General features: G+C 47.2%; 1 protein-coding gene and 1 pseudogene across 1 annotated transcript in view; both read left to right on the top strand.

Annotated features, from left to right (window-relative positions):
- Positions 1-4,864: 4,864 nt before the first annotated feature.
- On the top strand, positions 4,865-5,801 carry LOC147748534 (uncharacterized; annotated as a pseudogene).
- A 5,349-nt stretch (positions 5,802-11,150) lies between these two features.
- Positions 11,151-17,999, top strand: part of LOC147748533 (E3 ubiquitin-protein ligase TRIM39-like) — a 160,803-nt gene continuing 153,954 nt past the window's right edge. Inside the window, exon 1 of the mRNA XM_086962915.1 lies at positions 11,151-11,606. Within this exon, the coding sequence (XP_086819041.1) occupies positions 11,190-11,606 (417 nt within the window). The 5' untranslated portion in view covers positions 11,151-11,189. The remainder of the gene's footprint in view (positions 11,607-17,999) is intronic.

Below are 17,999 nucleotides of genomic sequence, written 5' to 3'. Positions count from 1 at the left end.
TGGCCCTGGAGGCCTGGGAGGCCGAGCCTGATCGCACCCGACCTCTACCGGAATACGTGGCGAACCTTAAAACACACCTAGGTCAAATCAGAGAGATAGTAAAGCAAAACATGATGGCCGCTCAAACGTCTCAAAAACGCCAGTATGACCGGGGAGCCAAGGTGCGGTCCTTTGTCCCCGGTGACCTAGTATTGCTCCTCATTCCATCCTCCGACCACAAGCTACTAGGCCAGTGGCAAGGACTATATCCCGTAATACGACAGGTGACTCCAGTCATGTACGAAGTTGAATTGGACCACAACCGCAACCAGACACAAATATACCACATAAACCTTCTGAAGAAGTGAGAGGGACCCCAGCCAGTGCTGGCCAGTACACAGCGCCAAGAACCCCTGCCGTTTGAGTGTTGTCTGGACCCGGACTTGCCCGAAAACAACAGACAAGACTTAAGAATCGCCGTATCCCCAATACAGGCGGTCTTTTCCTCCCTACCCGGGCACACGAAGGTCATTGAACATGCCATCCACACGGAACCCGGTAAAACCGTGAGGCAACGGCCCTACCGGGTCTCTGAAGCACGCCGGAACGTTATCAGGGAAGAGACCAACCAGATGCTACAAATGAGTATCATAGAGCCGTCTATCAGTAGCGGGAACTCACCCATAGTTCTGGTCCCCAAACCTGATGGATCCACAAGATTTTGCATAGACTTTCGAGAGGTCAATAAAGTCTCAAGTTTCGATACGTATCCTTTGCCGAGGGTAGACGAGATGATAGAACGTATAGGCAAAGCCCGATATATTAGCACCTTGGATCTCTGCAAGGGATACTGGCAGATTCCCCTGAAAAAGAAAGACAAGAAAAAAACGGCGTTCTCTACGCCAGATGGCCTGTTCCAATTCAGAGTAATGCCCTTTGGGCTTCACGGGGCCGCCGCAACGTTTCAAAGGGACATGAACATAGTCCTACAACCCCATGCCCAATACGCAGGAGCCTACCTGGACGACATCGTTATTTATAGTGACGATTGGCGAGAACACCTGTCCCACTTGAGACAAGTAGTCACGTCCCTGGGGAAACCCGGGTTTACCATCAACCCAACCAAAACCACTCTCGCTGCCCAAACCGTAAAATACCTGGGGTATCTGCTTGGGGAGGACGTGATCAGACCCCAAGACAGCAAAATAAAGGCCATCCAGGCCATCCCATTCCCACAAACTAAGAAAGACCTCCATGCCTTCCTAGGGCTGTTAGGCTACTATAGGAGGTTCATCCCTAACTTTTCGCAAACCGCAGTCCCCTTGACAGACCTGCTCAAGAAAAGCACACGAACAGAGGCCGTGCTACAACACCCCACTCCCCTGATACTGCAAGCCTTTCACAAACAAGTAATCCCTGGTCTCCGAGCCAGGATTAATTAGCCCCGACTACACACAATCCTTCATCCTACAAACTTATGCCTCAGATCATGGGTTGGGAGCTGTCCTATCCCAGAAAGACCAGACAGGGGTAGAGAGGCGTATCCTCTACCTCAGCCGAAATCTCTTTCCTCGGGAAATGAATTATGCCGTTGTTGAAAAGGAGGCCCTGGCCATTAAATGGGCAGTTGAAAGCCTTCGATATTACCTGGAGGGGCGTGAGTTTATTCTCTACACAGATCACGCTCCACTGGCATGGATGGCACGAAACCGGGGCCACAACGATCGAGTGCTCTGGTGGTTCCTATCCCTACAACCCTACAGATTCAAAACACTACACCGGAAAGGGGCAGAACAGGGCAATGCGGACTATCTCTCGATATCCTCCACCTACCTCCCCCACAAGAAAGACATCTAGGTAAAGGGGATGTAGAAGGGGAGCGCCTCTCACCTCGACAGGGCGGCGCCCGAGCAGGGATTCTATGACCGATAACCCTCCTGCGTCCCTGACGACCAGGACTACTCCTCTCTCTCTTTCCCTACAGGAAACGGAACAACCAGCAGGGTCGCGCGACGAACCGGAAGTGAACCATCATCAGCCCGACACACAGAAAAGCCGACGACGAAGAGAGGAGAGCGTTCCAAGCGGCAGATTCATGGCAGGAGACAGCGTGCGGAGAACCTGAGACGGAGATCGGAAGGAGCAAGAGCGGAAGCGAAGAGGAGGAGGACGTCTGGACCGAAGATTGGTGGAGTCCTCAGGAGGTTGCTGGAGAGCGGCCACAGCTCGCTGGAGAGTTGCGGCGGGGCACGTGAGTACACTGTTATCTTTTCTCCGTGTCTCCCTATAGATAGTTGTAAATTAGCTGTACATAGAGCCCCTCACGGACAGTACGCCCCTGCATTGTATAGAGTTGTTTCACTGCACTTAGCCATTTGTATTATATAGCCCCTGCACTTCCCCTCACCTCAGCACGCTCTACCCATTCCTCTCTCGATTCCCCCTTTTTCTCGAATCCTCCCGTGCCGTCCTTGCCCTCACGTTCTCTTTGGCCCCCTCACATCCTGGTGGTTGGTGTCAGTACTCCAACGGTCCAGAAGCCGAAAAGGACTAACTGCCCTGTTCTCTCTCTTTCCCCTCCGAGGCGAAACCGGATCCCGGCCAGAAGACCAGAAGCCAATCCAAAGATCTCCTCACCTGGACGGACAGCCCAGCTGAGTGCAACCCTGTTCGACCTACACGACAAGAACGGACTTCAAGACATCCAGCCTCACCCCCTTGCAACCCCTCTTGTTTACCCTGCTTCCTGAACAATAAAAACAGCTGAAATAGCGCACTATATCCGGCCTCCACGCCTGTTATTCCGGTCCGGCCATACCCCTAGTCCACACCGATTCAGTTGTATATTTTGTAAGTACGGCTTCTCGATAAACCTTGTAAAGAAGGGGTCAGTCGGCGCTGCAGAAGCCGGAGCACTGTTGACGTCAAAAGTGTTGCAAAGGGATTGGTCCTTGTGACCAAGACAGAGTAAGGGCTGATTGGTGCGTCAGCGAAAGCAACAAAGTAATTGGTTAAGCACTAAGAAGACGTATCTTGTTCTAATTGATACGCAAGTGTAAACCGTGCTGTGATAGGCTGGTGTTACGGAGCAGCAACAGAAGAGTGCGCAATCTTTTGAAAGACAGGAAATTAACAGAAAAATGTATTATATTGGTAAATAGAAGAAGGTTTCACTGTTTGGAAAGGTAAAAAGATTCTTTGTAAAAGTCAAGCCTGTAGTAAAACCGGAGTGGAAATTAGTTTTTTCCATGGGAACGCCTGTATCTCACATGCTAATGAAGTATGGCTGTCTCACTTGTTTGTGGGTCGAGAATTGGGTGCAATATAAGAAACGTGATGGTGAGCTTGCATTTCCTCCAGAAGGTTCTTTTAACATAGATGTTTTACGAAATTTGAGAGAAACAATGATGAAACTTAAGCCTACACCTAAACCTTCACAATTTGAAGTGTTAATGGAATGGGAAGGTGAGGTGTATAAGAGAGAACAACAAAGATCAGGAAGAGGTTATGATTTTGGTTTGGATAAATATCGGAATGAGAATATTGAGGACAAAATATGTAGATGGGAGCAGGTAGATGTACCAAATGATTTATTTCCTGTCAGCAGTATGGGAGGATCTACAGGAGATAAAAATAAAGAGGAAGAGAAACATGTTCAAATTTTATACTGTTTATACATTGACACAAAAGATGAATTGCTAGATGACATTCTGGATAACAGATCACCTCCATATCAAGGGGAGTTTGCAACATTGGTGCCAAAGGCATCGCCAGCAGAAATTACAAAAGTTTTCAAAACTGTTCCAGTCCCCATAGGGAGTAATGCAATAAATAGACAGGAACCTGTGCAAATTAATAGTACAGCAATGAAGCAAGAACTCTTTCCAATGAGTAGTACAAGTATTTGGCAAGTAAGACAAGTGATAAATAGGTCAAATAACGAAGAAGAAGAAAATGAATTAGCAGTCAAAGCACAAGAATTGTCTGAAAATGTAAAAGAACTGCCCATGAATATGAAAGCTTTAACAGTCCCAATGAATATAGATTCTGAAATTTCTGTTTGCAAAAGTGAGGTAGAGGAAGAACATTTACTGACCATACCATTAAATGAGGTAAAACCAGATCCTAAAAGGAGAAATATTATCTGAAAGTGTCAAGAATAAACTGCCTAGTGTGTACGAATAAGATACAATGACAGATCTGACAAAAACTCTGATTTACGCAAATGGAACTGAGATACTAGCTGAAAAACAGACTGGATGGCAGCAGGGAACGGAACCTAGAGAAAGATTAAACAAAGCCTCTTTGGGTCTGGCAAATGAGGAATTGGGAAAGTGGGTAGAAAGTGGGTATAGAAAAGAAGCAGAATGCCAACAGATAGACACTGCAGAATTAAAGGTAGACATGGAGAAATCACATTCTGAAAAGATAAGTATGAACAGATTAAAATGTTACCAGGATGAAGAGATACTCTTTATGAGTAAAAACATTACCTGGAAAAATAAAAATTTGCAGGAAAATCTTGAAGAAGCTACCAGTGAGACAGGAGTAGATATTTCCAAATATAGGGATTTACAAAAACCATATAGATCAAACTTCACAGAGAAGGGCATAGAAAATGTAAACAAAGCTGGAAGAAGAGCTAAAAGTAAAGAATTGCTAAGAAAGAGAAAGAAAGTTGAAAAATGGAGAAGCAGGTGGAGTAAGAAGAAAAAAACGAATAGCTGATAGGGGATCATTAGCAGTTCCTGCTGCTCACAAATGTAAAACTGACTACATTACCAGAGGGAATTGGTTTGCAGATGAATTGGCAAAATATTTCACAAAACAAGATTGTTCTTTGAATCAAACATGGGCGAAGAAAGACACTGATTCCCAATATCACATGCTTACTAACACAGTAGAAACATGGGAAGAAGTGAGGAAAGTGCAGTATCAGGCAAGTGATGAGGAAAAGGAAACATGGGTAAGAGAAGGTTGCACACAAAAAGAAGAAAATGATATTTGGGCCTACCAAGATGAAAGAGCTGTTATGCCCAACAGTATGTTTGCCCATTTTGCACACATGTATCATGGACAGGCACACACAGATAGGGAAACTGATCTTACCAACGAAGTTATCAGTCTGATTTGTGAAATACTGAGCACTAAAAAGAAACTGTATTGTGCCTATTGTCCAGAAGCTTCTGGAGTTGGTGAACAGGTGATTGGCACAATGAAGATCAAATTAGCAAAAATGTGTGATTCCACTGTCTTGAAATGGCTGGATGTTTTGCCCCTAGTTCTAGTGCCCATGAGAAATACAAATGATAGGACAGATTTAAATCTGTACAAGGTACTAATGGGACAAGCAATGAGAAAAACACATATACCTGGCCGACAAGACAGGCCACTGAGTAATAGACTACAGATTTTGGATACATGTTCAGAATCAGGTGCTAAGCAACCAGAAGCTGTTAACACAAGAGAAACAGACTGCAAAACTGGTGATTTAAGACCAACAGGCTGTGAGAGTGTACAGCATGGTGTAACAATTAATGATTTTTCACCTGACAACGATTTAACAGATCTAGGACAACAGACACAGAGACCAAATCTGAAGTACAAGTCACTGGAATGGACATATATGGCACATCCTGATATGCAAGAGGATAGCCAGGAAAGTCTAAGAGTGACTGTACGAGAGCTGGTCAAGGAAGAAGAAAATACTGAGAGTTATCTTATCTGACACTAGAGGAGGAAAGGATGATCAGGAAAATCTAAACAAAGACTGTAAACCTATAGATAGGGATGATTTACACATAAATGTAGGGATTACTTAAGGTCATCATAATAGTGTTACAGAAAACAATTCTGGGTTTAGTACACAAGACGAAGATGATTTTTGAAGAACCATTTCCAAGTAGTTAAAATAAAAGAAGGGGCAAAGGACTGAAAGTCATTCAAGTGTGGAAACACACTTTGTATAGACAGTACATATTTAGTAGATTAGATTTATAGGATAACTTAGATACCATAGTAAATATAACATGTTTTGCTTTAGGTATAAGATGTGTTTATGTTGTATTATTTTTCCTAATGAGACTATTAACAATGTACCAATAGTTGCTACCAGTAGATAGAATTGCACTTCATAAGGATAAGTACATTTCAGATTTAGAACTAAAGATAACATTTTTGTCGAGAACAAGGGAAATGAGAAAGAATTTGCTGAACTAGCAAAAATTATTGAGAAGAAGTGTCTGATTGAATAAAATTTAGTGGAAAATATGGGTGGTCTTGGGTTTTTTGTGATGATTCACAAATCGTTTAAGGTATTCAGGATTTGTGATCATCAAAGGAGGGAAATTGATGGAGCGAGGTACAGAAGATTTTGTGTGTACCCCATTCAGATCAATCACCCCCATAACAAAGTAATATATTAATTTTGATTGCTGTGTATAAATAAAAACACACACATTACATGTGGGAAATGCTTTGCACTAACAGGTTTGATTAACATTAATAAAGATGTAAAACGCATGTTTAATCTATTTTGTGCATTTAAGTGGTATAATAATGCATGTCTGTGTACATTGTGCTTTGCATGCTGCTTTTCTGCTTCATTTTAATGGCTTGCAGTGTGATGCTTTTCTGCTAGGTAACAGTTTTAAAGGATAAATATTAGCACTGGTGGGTGGGGGGACAGAAAACACATATATTCTGTGTATTTACATATTAATTTTCTGTTTATCGTAGTTTTGGTTGGTTGCCAATTCCAAAATGGCTTCGCTTTTCCCGGTTCTGCGCAGTAGAGAAAGCTTACATCATTTTCCTGAGAGAAACTCGTCCATGCTCTGTGCTACACTGAAAACTTTGCAACCTTAGCTAACTATGATTCGAGGCCACTTGATATGAATGCTGGTGAAGTGGCTGAAGGCCAAAGTGATAACCGCGAGACCAGCTGAATGTCTGCCAAGGAGAAAAGTGAAATGTCTTCCAAAAGATGACCAAGTGAAAGCAGCTGAATCACTGTCAATGAACATTAAAATGCCTGATGATGAACGTGGACAGTCGAACTTGTGTTTATCAGTTTGTCAAACAAAGTTATTCACTGACATTCTGGAAGTTGAGAAATGCATGGACGGTCGAATTTGTATCTGTCAGCTTTTCAATCAGAAAGTTATTCATGGACATCCTGAAAGTTAAAAAATACATTGTCAATTAACGAACATCCTGAGAGCTAAGAACTGCAATGTCATGACCAATCAGAGAAAGGGAAACCGGAAAGAGTTGAAACATTTGAGGGTAGAGAGCCAGCAAATACAGTATAAATATCACACCAAAATTGGGGTCTGTCAGAGGCAAGCTGATCGCAGAGAGATGCTGTTTGCACTGCAGCTGTTTGCAGAGATGCTGGGAGCCTGAAACTATGCCAGAAGGCTCAATGATAACCCCTGTAGGTTGGAGAACGCTCTGGGACACTAGGCCTGGGAAAAGAATTGCGTCCGAGGAGGCCTGGGTTAGTAAGTATAGTTGGGGTTTATTGCTGGGTAGGTAGGTTTTAGTGTAGAAATCTTTAGAATTAAATGTATGTGTTTTTATCTATGGTTTCTCTGGTCTTTTTCATGAAGAATTTCTCTTTCAGTTACATGACCAAGGATTGATTAATCTTTTATTTAGAGAATAATGGAATTAATGTGAACCTGAATTTTCTCTTCATGTCTTTATTAACAGTTTTCTTGATTTATTTCATGAATAAATAGCAATGCTCAGTGAGAATTCATAATGACAGAATAAATGCTAATTTTCTATTATGCAAATTAATTACATACCATCTTTTAAATGATTTCAGGTGTTTGTGATTCTTTTAGAGTCAAATAAATATGCAAATCAATGTATTGTTGTAGGGAGGTTAAGCTGGTCTTGACAATCACCATCAACTTGCTCAACTAATTGGTCAATCGACCTAATTGGCGGGGTACATTGATGCATAGTTTAGTTTAGTAGAATTATTGATGAAAACAAATGTTGGTGTTAAAATCTGTGCTTAAAAGGTATCCTGTTATAGGAGAGAATTCACTCAACCCATTATATATATATTTGCAAGGGTCTGGGTAAAGTATGTGTGACTAGGTGTGTTGTACTTCGGTGTTATGGGCCCCACCGGAGTGACCTGGACCCTGGGTTGGTGATATTTCTGGGTGAGTGCTGCATCAACTACAGTATCAATTTTGTTTACTACAAGTCTCCTGATGCACCATAGGGGGTAGCTATGTAATGGTCCCATACTGATCTGCCTGTATCAGTTCTATTTTTACATGCATGTAGTAAACAGTTATATAGATGTACATTTACGTTGCGATGCTGCTGGTGCAGAAGTGTCAAGGCTGCAAAACCAACAACTGCCTGTGGTTCTATGGCAGCCTCCACCATTGCCAACAATGTAGTGGGTGGGGGGTACAGTTAACGAACCACCTCCTGTTTCCTGGGACTCACTCAGTCGTGTTACCACCCTTTCTTTGGTGCGAGACCAGAGGTCATACCATCTCTTCCGTATTTCTTCCACCAAGCGCTGTGCCACACCTAGATTTATTTGCTGATGCACGTCCTTCCAGAATTTGCGTTTCGGAGTCTCAGTCACAGATGCTGGGAAAAACATCTCCTCATGGTTGTTGCAGCACTACTTAATTAATGTATCCAGTTCTTTTTTGGAGAACTTCAATTTACGCTTTCTCACCCTTGCCTCCTTCTCTGCATATTGGTTGGCCATTCCTGTGGTATTAATTATGTTTTGGGGCTCCTCAGGTCAATTGGATTTTTCAGCAGTTCTCCCATCCTCACTCTGCCTTCTCTTCTGTCTTCTCCTGGACAACATTTCCTGTTTGTGGGGTCATCTCTGTGACGCAGGAATCAGAATCGTCTTTCTTGAATGTGGTCGCTACATGCGACAACTTGCTCAATTTGCGCCCAATTAGGTAATCGCAAATTGCGATTTCCTATTTAGCAATGCAACTCGTTTATTCGCAAAATTCGTCCAGCCTAAGACCAATACATGCCATTTAGGGATTTCCTAATTATGAATCGCAAAAATTTGCAATTAGGAATTTGCTAAATAGAGTTTTTGTACATCTGACCCTAGATACAGCAAATACCTCATGCCCCACTTTTGATCAGGCCTATGTGTCTGCTATCATCAAGGAGAATGTTTTTAATGCTTTCAGTCAGATAGGGTCTAATGTTAGAACTGTTACAGAAATGTTTTTTAAATGGGGATGTACTTGGCCTCCACAAGAGAAATGAAGGACTGATACCACATCTTCCAGTGTTACAGCTGTATGTGTGCATCGTCTATTTAGAGATAGAAGTTGCGCTTGACCTGTTTGCCATGTGTGAATATTTTGAAGCTGGCCCTAGGTTTTGCTATCCTACCAATCCCCCTTTTGTTTAACATATTATGGTAGCCTGCATGACTAGCATGAGAGTTGTATGATATCATATGATGAATGTTCAGAAATGGTTACAAACAATATTTTGGCAAAAAAAATCTCACACAGAACCACAGTACATATCCAATGTAACCACGCAGCAAGCTTCCCTGTCATAGAACACATACAAGAGGATTCGGTGCTTAATTTGAGCCATTCGGTGATTCTCGACGCTCTGCACCAGGACTTAATTGTCAACACCAGCACCTATTACATTCCACCACATGGAGGCACTGTTTGTCCAATTTTGAGATGCGCACATTAGCACAACAGTTGTTTGGTATTTCAATATGCATTACAATTTGTAATGAACATTGAATTACCGAACAACTGTTAAGAATGGTTGGGTGGCAAGTATTAATAATTTGTTATTTACAAATTACTAATACTTGCCACCCAACCATTCTTGTAGCTTTGGTTAGTCTAGAATAGTCTGAATTCTCACACTTTTAGGTTTCCGAGGGTTTAGTGGTTGTGTTGGTACTGTCACTTGTAGCGCATGCAGGGGCAATTAATTGGTGGTGCAAGATAAGGGGTCTTCTGACGAGGGCACTGGCATTTCTTTTTCTTTTACAAACTAAGCCCTGAAATTTCAAATCTGCGTGACATTTACGCATGAGGTAGGTCAGGTTGACTCCTCGTTCATGTCAGACCGTGACTCATATTTGGTAAGGAAGTCTATCAGTGGAAATCCAAACGTGATATATATCGGTGTGCATTTCAGCTTGGGAAAGCAGGGCGCAGGGTCCACTCTCACTACAAGGGGAACCATCCTGCCCCCCTGGCCACTTTGTGTGATAAGAATGGCTGCTACTCAAGTGGTTGAGTTTTCCTTCGCTACCTTGGTATCAGAGGCTTTGATCAGCTAGAGCTCTGGGCGCAGAGAAATGTGGCGCCCTTGCTAATGCTGCGAATTAAATGAGGCAGCAGGAGGCCCTTTGGAGTTCACTGGTCAGCCCCTGGCTGAGCTGTGACTGGCCCCTGAGCACAGATGCCAAGGACCTCCCCCAGCTTTCCTAAATCACCGATAGCTTGGCTGGCTCACGCTCATGATTGTATTGTTGATGTGTCAGCAAGGGTGAGAGGGCCCCCCAATATGTTGATGCCCTGGAACACGCGAGGAGGGGGCACAGGCAGACGGGGAGCTCAAAGCGACGGGACTCCGGCCCTGCTTGGTATGATACGTTTTCAGAAGTAATATAGATTGCTGCCTATATGTCCGTGTTGTGTCTCTGTAAAGCTCGTGTTTATTTAAGACTGAGTTCTGTATTCATCTATATATATTTTACATTTGTTTTGGACAGTTTCATACATTCTTGGAAGTCACGTGTCTGCTGCCACACGTCACAGTTTGCACTTCTCAATTTCTTGTGAACCGTGACAGCATCACGCAAATTAAAAACTCACGCCGAAGAATTTTGAAAAATGGATATATGACGTACAGCAGCACCGGCAGCAGAGCTGCGCGCGCTCGGTTCACGCGCAGACTGTAATACTTTACAAGTTACCGGGATATTCACACGCGCGTCTCCACTCCGGTCCATGACTGAGACACTCTAGTCGTACTTCCCTCACACAGAGCAAGCAGCAGCACTTCAGGCCTCTGGACAGACACATGTCTCGCGCCTGAGGTCTGCCATACGAAACCGAAAGAGCCCGCACACAGGGAGGCGGAGACGGGCACGCCCACGTGACAGAGGGAGAGAAAACGAAACCAAGTTTGGACACCTCATTTCCAGGATCATGGCAGCAGCCGCATCTCAGTTCGGGAATCTCAAGGAAGAGACAAGCTGTTCGATCTGTTTGGAATATTTTAGTGATCCGGTGACCATTGATTGCGGTCACAACTTCTGCCGCTCCTGCATCACTCGCAGCTGGGAGGGAAGAGATGACAACTTCCCGTGTCCGCAGTGCAGAGAAACGTCTGTGGTAAGAAATCTCCGGCCCAACAGGCAACTTGGAAACATTGTGGAAATAGCAAAACAACTCCATCGCCCCCCGGCGAAGCCCAGTGAGGACATCCTATGCGAGAAACACGGGGAGAGGCTGCGGCTGTTTTGTGAAGAAGATCAGAGGATGATCTGCTGGGTGTGCCGAGAGTCCAAGGATCACAAAACTCACTCAGCAAGTCCCATAGATGAGGCTGCAGAGCAGTTCAAGGTATGTGTGCGAGTGATCTGGGTTCATAGTTTCTTTCCTACAAACGAATAAAGGATTCATCATAACAACACAGGCATTTAAGAGGGTGATCCCATTACGATCAATGGGGAATTAGCACCTCTTTGGAGGGTGATGCAGGTGTGAAAAGTGGATGGCACCATTAGTCTATGGAGCCCTTTTCTTTGTATTTGTTTTTAGGGCTCGCCCCTTTCCTATTCCGCAGGAATAGGAAAGGAGCCCTAATGCAGCCAAACCATACTTTCTGCCAAGGGGCTCTCCAGCGGATTTTGAGAAGTGCACGTCTCGTGCACGAGCTTGCCGCCTGCCTCCACATCAAAGCCATCTGTTGCTTTGCGCTCGGACTCAGGCCGGCATTTCTCCTCCCCTAATTATTCACTGCATGGCCGGCCGGCACATCAAAGGCTGCTGCTCCCTATGCGTCTCGTCACCGTCCTCCATTGTTTTCACTTCTTTCACAGCCGCTCTCTGCTTTGCGCTGGATTCATAACCCGCTGTGATGCTGGCCCCGTGAAGAACCTCTCTTAAAACTTGCTTCCATTGTGCTTGCATACCTATCAGTCACTGTGGTTATTACTGTTAAGAGCATCTTGCCCCAATTTAAACTTGCTTCTGTTGTGCTTGCATGCCTATCAGTATACAATAAACAATAATTTGTGATACATTAAAAACAACCTGCACTTCTAAAAGCACCTTAGAAACGGAAAACACTTTTTTATTATCACCGTATGCTGCCATAGCAAGAATTAGCTGCTGTCTGCTCCAACTGAGAACGTACTTCAACCCACTTGAACAAACGTTATCTGCTAAATTACCGAGTACCGTGTGCCCTGTGAGTTGAACCGCCCCCCCTGTTTTACTGCTGCCTCGAACACCTTGCAGCAAACCCTGCGCGCTGCTGGAGCCGTGCTCATCGTGTTCTGGTTACAACAATAAATGCTTATCTACAATTCTCTTGTGGCACTATGTAACATGCTACATCTCCCTTACTAGACAATGGGTTCCCGCCTCCTATGGGGGCCGTTTTATTGGGGGAGGGGGGAACTTTCAGCTGTTTTTGACTCAACTCCACTCTTACCCCCGCGGTGTCGCGAAAATTAACATAGCAGCGTGGCCTTTATGCTCAACTATCCACAAAGAGACTTTCGCAATGAAGACACTTCCAGACGTGGTGCGCCGATTGATCCCTTTGCAAATGGTGGTGCCTGTAATTAAATCCCCTTCCATGTAAAGCCATATTTGATCAACTCCTCCCATGCTCATGACGGAGCCGCTCCGTCATGAGCATCGGCTGAGCTGTGCTCATGACGGAGTGGTTCCGTCATGGCCCTGCCGCCGCGCCTCCGCGGCGCTGATTTTGCACCTGCGCGGCACGTTCTATTAAGCGGGCGGGGCCATGACGGAACCGCTCCGTCATGAGCACAGCGCAACCGCGGCTCGTGACGAAGCGGCTCCGTCACGAGCATGCGAGCGCCGCTCGGGCCCCCCAAGCGCTGCAGGGGAATTGCCGCCGCAGCGAAGGGGTTAAGCTACATTGCACCCCCACCCTCTGTCCGCCTATGCTACCAGCAACCTTCTGGATCCCGACCTGAGGTCAGCTCTATTCTCACACATCCGCCGTATCGGGGGCACCGCCGCCCACACCTATACCCGCCTTGCGATGCATGACTAGATCGCTGGTCCTCGTAACTCCAGGCTGGGCCTCATGCCTCAACCCAAGGCACTGCTGTATTGACTTCAAGTGCCCCGTAAGTCCTGAAAACTCTTCAGCTTGTCCCCCCGTGGTCTTTGTGAATCGCTGCCCTCGCACCTCCGGTCCTTGCGAATCGCACTTGCTCTGCTCCAACTCGCTGCTCACGGTCAGGTTTCAGGTCTTGTCCTCAGGTCAGATGTTCCTCTTCCCGGCGATTCCTCATTCCTTCTTTTCATTGCAAGGGGGGGGTTGTGGTAACTCAGGGCTTTGTGCCCTTATTTAAACCCTCCCCAGCTGCTTGCCAACTCGCCCCCCCCCCGATTGGAGGGGGGCGCCCAGACTTGCACACAGAAGACACCATTATACTGGCCTGGGTTCTCATCAAGTATTTGACCAGAAAAGTCTCAGCAATGGCTCAGTTTTTCACCCTACTCGTCTCCTCTGTGCACAACCCTAACCCACCCTCACTCACCCACACACCCTCACTCACCCTTACACCCTCACCCACCCTCACACATCCCACTCTCACACACCCTCACACCCCCTCAACCTCAAACCCCCTCAACCTCACACCCCCTCACCCTCACTCACCCCCTCACCCTCACTCACCCTCTCACCCTCACTCACCCTCACACACCCTCTCACCCTCTCACACCCCCTCACCCCCCCTCACCCTCACACACCCTCACTTACCCTCACACACCCTCACTTACCCTCACAAACCACCCTCACACCCCCTCACCTCATCACCCTCACACATCCCCACTCACCCTCACACCTCACCCCCTCACCCTCACACACCATCACTCAACATCACACCCTCACACCCACATCCTCACACACCCTCACTCACCCTCACACCCTTACCCCTCTCACAACACTCACACCCTCAATCAAGCTCACACCCTCACCCTCAGTCACCCTCACACACCCTCACCCCTCCACATCCACACATCCCCACACCCTCACACACCATCACACCCTCATCCTTACACGCCCTCACTCACCCTCACACCCTCACCCTCACAATACTCAAACTCCACCCTACAACTCCACCCTACAACTCCACCCTCCAAATACAACATCCAAATCCACCCTACAAATCCAACCTCCAACTACAACTCCACCCTCCAAATCCACACGCAAGACAACTACAGAACCCAAGTCCGCCCTTAAAATCAAACTCCACCCTCCAACTCCACCCTCCACCCTCCAACTCCACATTCCAACTCCACATTCCAACTCCACATTCCAACTCCACATTCCAACTCCACATTCCAGCTCCACCCTCCAGCTCCACCCTCCAGCTCCACCCTCCAGCTCCACCCTCCAACTCCACCCTCCAACTCCACCCTCCAACTCCACCCTCCAACTCCACCCTCCAACTCCACCCTCCAACTCCACCCTCCAACTCCACCCTCCAACTCCACCCTCCAACTCCACCCTCCAACTCCACCCTCCAACTCAATGCTCCAACTCCACATTCCAACTCCACATTCCAACTCCACATTCCAACGCCACCCTCCAACGCCACCCTCCAACTCCACCCTCCAACGCCACCCTCCAACGCCACCCTCCAACTCCACCCTCCAACTCCACCCTCCAACTCAACGCTCTCCAACTCCACTCTCCAACTCCAACCTCCAAATCCACCCCTCAATGCCACTTCACCAATCAATGCCACAACACCACTTAATGCCACAGCACCACTTAATGCCACAGCACCCCACAACACAACAGCACCACTCAACGCCACAGCATCACTCAACGCCACCGCATCACTCAACGCCACTCAACGCCATAGCAACACTCAACGCCACAGCACCACTCAACGCAACAGCACCACTCAACGCAACAGCACCACTCAACGCAACAGCACCACTCAACGCAACAGCACCACTCAACGCAACAGCACCACTCAACGCAACAGCACCACTTAACGCCACAGCATCACTCAGCACCACTGAAGGCCACAGCATCATTCAGTACCACTGAAGGCCACAGCATCACTCAGCACCACTAAAGGCCACAGCATCACTGAACGCCACAGCATCACTCTTTGCAACCAATCAACAACGTCAAGTCAAGTCAAGTCAAAGGATTTATATAGCGCGCTACATACCCAGAGGGTCTCAAGGCGCTTGAGAAGGGGTGTGGGATTACTTGTCAAATATCCACGTTTTAAGTTGCTTTCTGAATGCTAGGTGGTTCTGAGTAAGGCGAAGGTAAGTGGGAAGTGAGTTCCAGGTTTTAGCTGCCAGGTAGGAGAAGGATCTACCTCCCATGGTTGTTTTGTTGATGCGAGGTACAGTGGCAAGGGCTTGGTTGGATGATCGTAGCTGTCGGGAGGGGGTGTAGAAGGACAGTCGTGTGTTGAGGCATTCGGGTCCAATTTCGTAGAGTGCTTTGTGTGCGTGGGTTAGGAGCCGGAAAGTAATCCTCTTATTGACGGGAAGCCAGTGGAGGTTTTTCAGGTGACCAGAGATGTGTTCTTTACGCGGGATGTCTAATAGGAGCCTGGCTGAGGCGTTTTGGATTCGTTGGAGTTTTTTCTGGAGTTTAGCGGTAGTACCGGCGTAGAGGGTGTTTCCGTAGTCAAGTCGGCTCGTGACCAGAGCGTGGGTGACTGTTTTCCTAGTTTCGGTGGGGATCCAACGAAATGTTTTTTTGAGCATGCGAAGAATGTTGAAGCAGGATGAAGAGACAGCGTTGACTTGTCTGTTCATCGAAAGTGAGGAATCCAGGATGACGCCCAGGTTCCGTGCGTGGTCCGTCGGGATGGGTGCTTTCCAAGGGCTTCTGGCCACCAAGAGTCGTCCCAGTTAGAGGGGGAGGTACCTAAGATAAGGACTTCTGTTTTATCTGAGTTCAGTTTCAGACGGCTGTGTTTCATCCATTCGGCTACTTCTTTCATTCCTTCGTGTAGGTTGGTTTTGGCGGTGCTAGGGTCATTGGTGAGTGATAGGATCAGTTGAGTGTCATCCGCGTAGGAGATGATGTTGAGGTTGTGTTGGCATGCAATGGCCGCGAGGGGGCTCATGTATACGTTGAAAAGGGTGGGACTGAGTGAGGACCCTTGGGGTACGCGGCAGATGACTTCAGTGGCCTCTGAGACGAATGGTGGGAGGCGGACTCTCTGGGTTCTTCCGGTGAGGAACGAGGTGATCCATTCCAGTGCTTTTCCTTGTATTCCGATGTTTCTGAGGCGCTGTAGAAGGGTGCTATGGCAGACCGTGTCGAAGGCTGCGGAGAGGTCAAGGAGGATGAGGGCGACTGTGTCTCCATTGTCCAGGAGAGTTCGAATGTCGTCTGTTGCTGCGATGAGGGCGGTTTCAGTGCTGTGCTTGGCTCGGAAGCCGGATTGTGAGGAGTCGAGGGATTTGTTTGTTTCGAGGAAGGCGGCAAGCTGGTTGTTGACCGCTTTCTCGATGACTTTGGCCGGGAATGGAAGGAGCGAGATGGGGCGGTAGTTTTTGAGTTCGGTGGGGTCAGCTGTGGGTTTCTTCAGGAGGGCGCTGAGTTCGGCATGTTTCCAGCATTCCGGGAAGGTTGCGGAGTCGAGGGAGCAGTTGATGACGTCTCGGAGGTGCGGTGCTTTGATGGAGTCTGCTTTGTTAAAGAAGTGGTGTGGGCATGGGCCTGTGGGGGATCCTGAGTGGATGGAGTTCATCAGACGGATGGTGTCCTCAGTGGAGATTGGCTTCCAGTCATTGAGGGTGTTCAAGGGAGGTGGGGGTCCTGTAGGGGGATGGGTGGGTTGGTCTTCGGGTTGGTTGTCGAAGCTGTTGTGGATGTCTGCAATTTTGTTGTGGAAGAATGAGGCTAGGGAGTCGCAGAGGGCTTGAGAGGGGGTGATGTCATTGGAGTTGGCCGAGGGATTGGTAAATTCCTTGACGATGTTGAAAAGTTCCTTGCTGTTGTGGGCGTTGTTATCTAGTCGGTCCTTGAAAGCGGCTTTCTTGGCCTTTCGGATTAGTTGGTGGTGTATGCGGGTGGCGTTTTTGAAGGCGTCCCTGGTACTGGTGTTTGGGTCTTTTTTCCAGGCTTTCTCAAGGGAGCGGCAGAGTTTCTTGGATTTCTTAAGATCATCGTTGAACCAGGAGGCCTTCTTGCTGCCCGGTTTGATTTGTCGTTTTTTCAGTGGTGCTAGGATGTCGGCGCTGTTGGATAACCATAGGGTGAGGTTGGTGGCGGCTTGGTCAGGGTTTGAGGAGTGGGCGGGGGGGTTTAGAAGAAGCGATGAGGAGATCTGTTCGCTGGTGATTTTGTTCCAGTTTCTTTGCAGAGATGGTTGGGGGTGGTTGTTGGGTTTGGGCTTGTTGTAGGTAAAGTGAGCGCAGCTGTGGTCAGTCCAGAGGAGAGCCGTAGTGTGGCTGAAGGAGACATGATTGCTGGAGGTGAAGATAGGGTCGAGTGTGTGCCCTGCGATGTGGGTGGGGGAAGTGACCAGTTGTTTGAGTCCGAGGTTGGCGAGGTTGTCCAAAAGGGTGGTGGAGTTGTGGTCGTTGTTCTTTTCAAGGTGAAAGTTGAGGTCTCCCAGAAGGATGTAATCTTTGGAGGGGAGCGCGTGTGGAGTGATGAAGTTCGTGATGTCCTCACTAAATTGTGCGCGGGGTCCTGGAGGTCTGTAAAGGAGGGTGCCTCTGAGTGTGGTCTTGGGGTCGATGTGGATCTGGAAGTGA

The sequence above is a fragment of the Lissotriton vulgaris genome, chromosome 1_1, assembly GCF_964263255.1.
Source record: "Lissotriton vulgaris chromosome 1_1, aLisVul1.2, whole genome shotgun sequence".
Lineage (NCBI taxonomy): Eukaryota > Metazoa > Chordata > Amphibia > Caudata > Salamandridae > Lissotriton > Lissotriton vulgaris.
This window is presented reverse-complemented; position numbering and strand designations above follow the sequence as displayed.